Here is an 8,283-nt window from a genome sequence, read left to right as displayed (position 1 = left end):
GCTGAACTCGCCAGAGTTGTCCTCCATAGACCTCATCATGTATCCATCCTGCGGGTCTAAGCTTTCCGGATTCATCCGGTAGAACAGTGCGTAGGGGGCGTCATTCGTTTCCAGACTCTCCTCACGGCTCCCGATTCTCGCGACATCGATATTACTTTTATGTTCCTTGACCATATCTTTGCCAATGTACTTTCTCATATTGTCTGACACAACGCTCCTTTTACTTTTCTCGAACATGGAGTTAGATAGTGCTTTAGTATCTCGTTTCCTGTACTCGCCCTTCTTGTGTCGCCTGTCAGCTATCTTCTGAGTCATGTCATCGAGGACGCGGGTCATGACCTGCATGTTGTGGTCGTGGAGTCCATTCGCTTTGTGCAGGGTCTTGTCCATCATCATGGATGTTGGTATCCTCTGCCGGCTCTCCTGAGGTCCGTGTACTGTTAAGGAAGTCAGCTGGCGATTGTTGTTCAAACGAACTCTTTTCTGAGGGTCTGTAGATATTTGCGTCTTCCTCACGTTCATCTGAACGAAGCTAGGTTTAGGCTCGAACCCTTCATCTTTATTCCTTTGACTGCGTTGTTTCATTTGGGGCCCGTAGTCTGCGTTCACTGCTTTGGGTCTAATTGGTGGTATTGGTTGGTTACTTTGTGATAGTGGGGCTGGGTCTTGGTTCTTGCTCCCGTATTCACCTCTGACTGGCGCGTTGTTGGGCGACTGCGTGTACTGCTGTTGGTCTTGATGCCCACTGTTTGCAGGGTTCCCTATGTGCTGTTGGTGTTGATTTCTTTGATGCCACTGCTTTGGAGCTTCTGTGTTTCTGTACTCTTCGGGTATTCTCTGTCCGATGTTTTGACTGCTTCCGGGATCGTGAGCTCTGATTCTTCCGCTGTCGTGTATAGAGGAAGCGGCGTACCGCAAGGGTGTCTTCATCACTTTGAAATGCGAGTCGACCACGTGCTCATTATTTATCTTCTGATACTTCGAATTGTAGGAACCTGTGAATTGTTTTTTGCTGTTGGCTGTGAACCCGGGCTTCGCGTAGGCTCCGATACCGTTGTCTAGAGCAACAAAACCTATATTAGGGTTATCGTCGTAGATGTAGTACATGAGGACGGGAGACACAGAGTTGAAATATAGAAACGCACTGAAGATCTTTAACAGTATCTTCATCTTGATCGTTCGTGAACTAACTGTGGTCGATAACAGCATTGTTCTTATAAATTTCTTGCTCTCTTATTTCAGTTGTTTATTTACGCGCGAGAGTCGTAAACAAATAAACATGCTTACCTGAATCACGTAGCCAACGCGCTATTTCATGACGACACGTTTGGTAGGGTTACCAATTTTTGTTTCATTGTATCTAATTGTGATAAAGATGTAAACTGTGAGTAAATTACTACCCATTATTCTATTGTTTTACTTATTCGACGGGATTTTTTCTAGACAAACAAAGATCAGGCCCTATACAATAACATCAACAACAAAAAGTCAGGTGTTGACGCAATAGTATTTAAATATAAACTTATTTTAGACTTATTCGGCTGTTTCTTCCACAGTAAGCTATTCAGCAATGATCTAATCTATGATCGCGATTCGGATTTAATGAGAGCAGAAGATTGATGTTCAATCAATAGTGTGTGTGCGTGTGATCGCGGTTTGCTTTTGAGATTGAACCTGTACATGACGCCTATTTTCTTCTTATACGTTGAAATAAATTTAAAAAGCCGGTCAAGTGCAAGACAAACGCGCTACACTGGGGAAAGGTCATCCGTCAAAATTATAACCATACCTACCGTTGCAGAGCCTCTATTTTCATTTTTGTTTGTTGTTATAGCGGCGACGGAAGCACACGGTACCGAATTTGTAAAAAAAATTTAAACTACTAATTACTAACTACTTGTAATTTCAGATTATGGAGGATATATATTCTAAGCTTGTAATAGAAGAACGAGCTGCTTATTGAAATGCTTTAGTGCAGAGGTTCCATAAACTATTTTGTCTACCGCCACTAAAGACTAAAAAAAAAAAACGAATTCCATCCCCATTTTATGAGCTTATTTAAAACCTAAGTATAACCTAAATTCTTGTGTGCTCATGCCGCCTTGAAGCGTTCACACCCCTCAAGAGGGCGCTATCGCCTACTTTGGGGAATCGTGCTCTAGTGTATCTATCACCCTTGCACCGAACATTTCACACAACCTGCGATGTGTGACGTACGAAATAAACAGCAGCGCGCTATCCGCAGAGCTCCGAGCATTCGCACAAACGTTACATTACAAAGAATCACTTAGGCATATCAACACCGTAACAATCTTACTCGAAGAAGTGCTAAAAGCTGTAACACTGTCATTTTCCTACGTCCATTCCGAGAGCAATTTAAATCTAAGCATGGCGTCTGTACAGCGAGACAATAAATAATGTTTTGAGAAATTGCGTGTAAAGGTTCCCAATATTATCTCTGCATTGTATGTTACTTTGTATTACAATAAACATTCGATCTGTCCCACCATGTGAACCTTTTAATAGGTGTAGCCAGTTGAATTGTTACATAAGAACATCGATCCCTCTCGCACGTTTAATCGACTAACAGCTGTCGAAAAATATTTGGCAATTTGAATTTGGATATTATTTTTTACGGTTTAAAAATTGAATGAATAAATCGATGCCGAAAGATTGGTGAGGCATGGGGCATGACACAATATGACTGGCGGAAAACACGGGGATCCCGATTTTGCAGTAGCCGGAATCGCTGGATATAGCCAATAGTTCTACTCACTAAATCTACTACTAGCTATAAAAAAAAATAGTTCTTTTGAATATGCAAAGCTTATTAATATTTTTGTAATTAATAGCCTATAGCCCTCTATTAAAATTGGGTTCCTAAGTCTTCTTCAACGTTTCTGTTATTTCTAATGACAGTACCAGCCCTGGTTGTTGTTGCCCCAGAACCGTTGTTGTTGCTGGGCATTACACTTCGTTCATAAACATCACTAGCTGTATCTTACCAGTTCTGTAAAAAGCCAGTTCTCGATTATTAAGTGCGCTATCAAGTCTCAAAACCTTAAAACGTTAACCGCAGTTAAAAATCAAAAATAATTTTGAACTCAACCAAAAAATATCCAGGTCAAGTAGCGTTGAAACCCTAGCATTCACTTAAACAATAATACAATCATTCGAATGTTATCAAAATAATATCTATAAGTCAGCCTATTTTTCTCAGCATACATTGTTCATCTATGTAAACACGATTTAAAAACATTTAGGAGTTTACATTATGCATTGATTCAGAATCATGTCGCTAGTCGAGACCGCGACGGCCAGTCGTACAGCACTTTACAATGAAATTAATATTGTTCGCCCTGCTGGGTTCGTGTTTTATCGAAACCTTAAACGCTCGACTTATAGAAAAGAACACGGACCGAACATTGACGACTGAATCGAAAACGACCGGTTCTAGCCCACCGATACGACTCACGAGGGACGTGTTCGAAGAAGACGTACTCACAGGATTCTCGAAAGAAGACAACATTCAGAGTGATGAGTTCGTCCGATCATACAACAGGAGGCCGAGGCACTTCTTCAAGGCGAAGGGTCCGGGCGGCGACCCGCCAGCCGGGGCCCGGGTCGTGAGGGAGTCCAGCGAGAAGACCGAGAAGGCCGACAAAACTACGAAGACCACCTCCACGACATCCACCACTTCGATGAAACCGAAACCTTCGCTCGTGAAGAAACCGATCCCGAAATACAACGAAATGGACTACGACGACGACTTCCAAATGAAGATCAGCCGATCGCCGGTGAGGGTCATCGACTCCGGCGAACACGAAGACGAGGACTTCAACCTCGACGACTACGACTTTGACGTGAACCACGACGAGTTCATCGGCCGAGGCAAGCCGCTAGAGCCGAGGACCAAGCACAAAGAGCTGCAGGACCCCTTCAGCCACCCGTCCGGGAAGGCTGAACCGAAATCTCCTCCCACGCCTCCAGAAGTGAAAACCCAAAGTAAATTAGTTTCACCCGCTGCTCATCGCCTTTCTAATAAGAAGGAAAGAGCAGTGGAGGCGCCGCCGAAGCACAAATCAGAAAAGGATGACTACTACGATGACACGTCCAGCACCAAAGTTCCTGAGAAAAACAAGAATCGCGATGCGGACGAGGAGCCCAATGATGACAACGAAGAAAGTAAAGAGTTTGAAGGTAAATCATCTGTATCATCTGTAAGAATGGCTAGGTCACCTTGGAAAATAAATACTTATGTGGATAAATTGGGAGAGAAAACTTCTTCTGTTATGTCTAAAGTACTTAGTATACTCCCCATGTTCCCCCAGGTGCCTGACAAAAATAGAGCAGACGAACTCATCAGTGGCCGAATGGACCCCAGGACCGGCAAACGTATTCCTTAACTCGCTTGACTAATCCGCATAGGTTACACCACGTTGTTATGTCATCACATTGCGAATATGGCCCATCAAATTAAACTGGATGACGTAGTACATTAATTGTGAAAATCGAATTGACTAGAAATATATTAATTTTAATAGTGGAATCTTCATTAGTATAAATAATATTGGTTTATTGTTCGAATCTTAGTTTACGACAAATTATGGAGTGATGTAATAAAACACGTAAGGCATTTTCAAATATGTTTTTTTTTCATTCTTAAATCGAAGAAACGATTATTTTGTATATTTTTATTTATTCAGAAATACAAAACTTAACGAACATTGATTTTTGTGCTTATAATAAACTTAAATAATTTCTTGATATCAAGTTTGCATTGTGAATCAATACTTAATATAAAAAATATTAGTAATAATACGTTTTTCCTTGACGCCTGAAACTCAAAGGGTCGCCGCACACGGGCCACCAATATACATATTTCCTGTGCTTTTAAACGGAAAAGCGAAAATCGTCTATTTTTAGCATTCTACAAATCGTATTTAGCAAGCCGATATGAAATGCATGAGAGGTACAGGGAATATTTAAGTGGAGACGGTTGTCCTCGTAGTCCTTGAGTGGCGACCTTAAGACATAAAACTAAAAAAAATGATTGCATGAACAGTGTACAAAACTGCGCATAAATAATAATACAATCAATAACAAAAGTCGGGTAACACAATCAGATTGTCAAAACAAAGACACAATCAAATTCAATGAGTTCACAGCTCACCAAAGAATCTGATTTGTTAATTGTCTTGTGTTGTTGATTGTACCGAAGAGGCAGGTTACTGGCACACTGTAAATATGTAACAGACAAAACTGTAAACACATAACAAGTAACAAAACATGAGTACGCTTATGAAAAATAATAATAAACTTATGTTCCCACTTGAACTTCTAAGTAACTTTGATATTAAGTGACAGACATCATGTCTTGGACAACATAATATCTATTATGTCATAGCACCAGTGGGAACGAATTGTTTTACCTTAAAAACTAATGCATCCTGAAAAAAAGTATGTAACAAAAAAGTCAGTATCACGTCATAAGTACTCAGCAGCTATTTGGGAAACACGACTGGATAGTTCTGCACATTCGTTCCTATCTTTACGGGACGATATTGCATACACATTTTCTTGTACATTCACGGAATGTCAAGAACATATTTTCGGGCACAGTCACTTGCACAACCAACGCAAAAAGTTCTAGATATAACACTTTCCTTTATCCAGGGCCTGTAGACATGTTACATTCCTTATACTGCTAACACTGTCAAATCGATCAAATGTACTGAAAAGTTATAGTCACGTCACTTGTCGAAAAGTAACGTCGTTTTTGGTTTTCTGTTGTAGTGAGGTGTAAAATTATCTAGGCCCTCAGATTTCCTTCCACTTTTCCCAGTTTATTCTCCTATCTCTGCCTCATCGCTTTTCTCTTCATCACTTTCAGTACTGTCCTGCTGATTGAGTACGTTATTGACGTGATCAAGTGCTAGTCATATCTTGTAATGATCAGCGTAGTCTGCATTGTTGCTGAGAGCGGCTTGTTTTGCGACGTCTATGTATTTGTTGAATTGGCTATTTAAATTCGTGATCGTTTCTTGTCCTTTTTGTCTGTCGTCAAACTTCGTTTTGTTCGTGTTACCTGAATTGTTAGCTGCACTTGTTTCGTTGCCTACAGCCGCTGCTGCGTGCGACCTCAATACTCCTTCAGCGCCCTTAACATGAGCCTTTGAATCATTCCTATTATCAGTTTTCGTTGAACTATTATTTCTGTCGAAAAATTCGTTGTCCTCTTGATACTCGTCTTTATGATACACTCTTCGGAAACCTTTCCTACTTTCACCCTTGTCCTGATTAGTTTGATGCTGATAATTATTAGATTGTGTGTGGTCTTCAACTCCAAATTTGTTAGCAAAACTATCTAAGAAGTCTTTGAACCCTGTGTAGCGATTTGCACTGTTATCGAAACCTGAGTTATAATTGGAATTTCTCTTTTGTCCAGTATTGAATTTGTCATATTCATGTATTTTGTTAGCGAATTTCTCTGTTGCAGAATCTGCTAGTGTATACTTGGAAGCGTCACTATGAGTTGGCGCTGAATAAGTAGATATAGGTCTCATTGTAGTATAATAGTCCTTTTCTAATCTACGATTTCTCTTAACATCTTCTGATCCAGGAATGTAGGTATCCTGATCAAAGTCTTTACCCCAATGTATGCCTTTAAAAATTAATGGATCGTCGTCGTTGTTCCTCTCGTAATAATCGTTCAAAACAAACGAAAAGAATGGTTCGTCACCCATCATAGGGTTATCGCGATCATGAATGTACGATGGCGTATTTTCATAATTGTGTGGACCATCGTTTTCAATGTGCTCATGGACGGGAATGACGTCTTTAACTGTGTCCGCTGCGTACCGTTTATCTTTTGCTTTTTCTGTATCAGATATATCTTTGTTATGTTCGTATTCATAAGGACTGTGATAAAAATATGGCCAATTGTCGTATAAGCTCCTAGAGCTTGTCCTTACATCGTCTTCGTCCATGTGGTAATCATTGCCACTGTCATACATAGACAACACTTCATTAATCACGTCTGAGGGCGGACGGTAATGCTCGAGAGATTTTAGTTTTTCTAACATACCACTAGATCTTGCTCTTGAGGAGTCGTACCTAGCATCAGACAAAGCCCTTTCCAGGTCGTAGTCTCCATGCCTCTTTTCTATGAATGGTGTTGTATGAGGATAAATGCTGTCGTCAGGTTCTCTCCTGGCATGACTATCGAATAGTGACACATCGTATCCGAGTTTATCAGCTGACTTTTTGGTAATTTTCCTTAAACCAACCTTAGGTTTATCAAGTTGATTATTGTACGTTGACAAATGTCCAGGGTTATTGCCGAACTGACTGTACACATAGCTGGTCTCCACCGTCGGTGAGTTGGATCTTGATTTTCTGGTGACGTGTGAATACATTTGGTGCTGAATGTCGTGTGACCCGCTGAACCGAGGCGTTAAACACAGGATTAGTATGAGGCGATGCATAGTAAATACATCTACGTGTTTTCCGAAGCTCTCTACAATGATAACTGGAAGTTGTTGTCACTAATCGCGGCTATATGACTTGTTTATTTTCCTGCGGTCAACAACATTGTTCTATTGACAATGGCTCGTGGCAGGTCAGACATCCATTGAGAAACATCCCGGTGTCTACAATGATAAATGGGTGACTAAGTACGCTTAGTGTAAACCTCATTCACCTAAATAGCGATCTAAACAATGTGTCCAAAATAACTAACTGCACTCACTATATAGTTTCTGAGCACTCTTTAAACAAATTGTTCATAACAATATCTCTTATGTTAATGAACAAATATTTTGTCACTACGAAATATGAATTAAATTTCATGCAACAACTTTTATTATTTTGAAATTAATTTAGCACATAACGAAACACATGTCGATCACCGGAGTCAAAGAGACTAATGATAAAACAGTTCACACATTTACATAGGATCGAGTTTCTGCTCTCACAGTGTTCAAAATATCATCGATATTTGATAACTATTGAGCGAAGCGCGAGAATTCATCTACTTAGTGTTATCAATAAAGTAGTGATGTTGATCATAACTTTGTAATGTCCGACTGTTGTAGTAATATGGGACATGTTGCCTAGAATAGGTATATTGGACTTTTTTGAGGCTGTTCATGACACTCATCATTTATTTGCTAATGGTTTGGATGGTTTTTGTATGGACGGCAGCTTCTTCCTTCTTTTTCAAAATTGGCAGGGGTTCTAAAGTTTTTTTTTTTCATAAAAAAATATCTACTTTGGAGCTTA

At 40.1% G+C, this 8,283-nt stretch overlaps 1 protein-coding gene across 1 annotated transcript; it reads left to right on the top strand.

Annotated features, from left to right (window-relative positions):
* Positions 1-3,061: 3,061 nt before the first annotated feature.
* LOC113499533 lies at positions 3,062-4,644 on the top strand. Its single transcript, XM_026880045.1, has 2 exons — positions 3,062-4,200; positions 4,332-4,644. Exons 1-2 carry the CDS (start codon positions 3,339-3,341, stop codon positions 4,337-4,339), a joined length of 870 nt encoding a protein of 289 aa, XP_026735846.1. The 5' UTR covers positions 3,062-3,338; the 3' UTR covers positions 4,340-4,644.
* Positions 4,645-8,283: the final 3,639 nt, after the last annotated feature.

The sequence above is a fragment of the Trichoplusia ni genome, chromosome 12, assembly GCF_003590095.1.
Source record: "Trichoplusia ni isolate ovarian cell line Hi5 chromosome 12, tn1, whole genome shotgun sequence".
Taxonomy (NCBI): Eukaryota; Metazoa; Arthropoda; class Insecta; order Lepidoptera; family Noctuidae; genus Trichoplusia; species Trichoplusia ni.
Note: the sequence above shows the minus strand (reverse complement) of the source record. Positions and strands in the feature narration are given on the sequence as shown.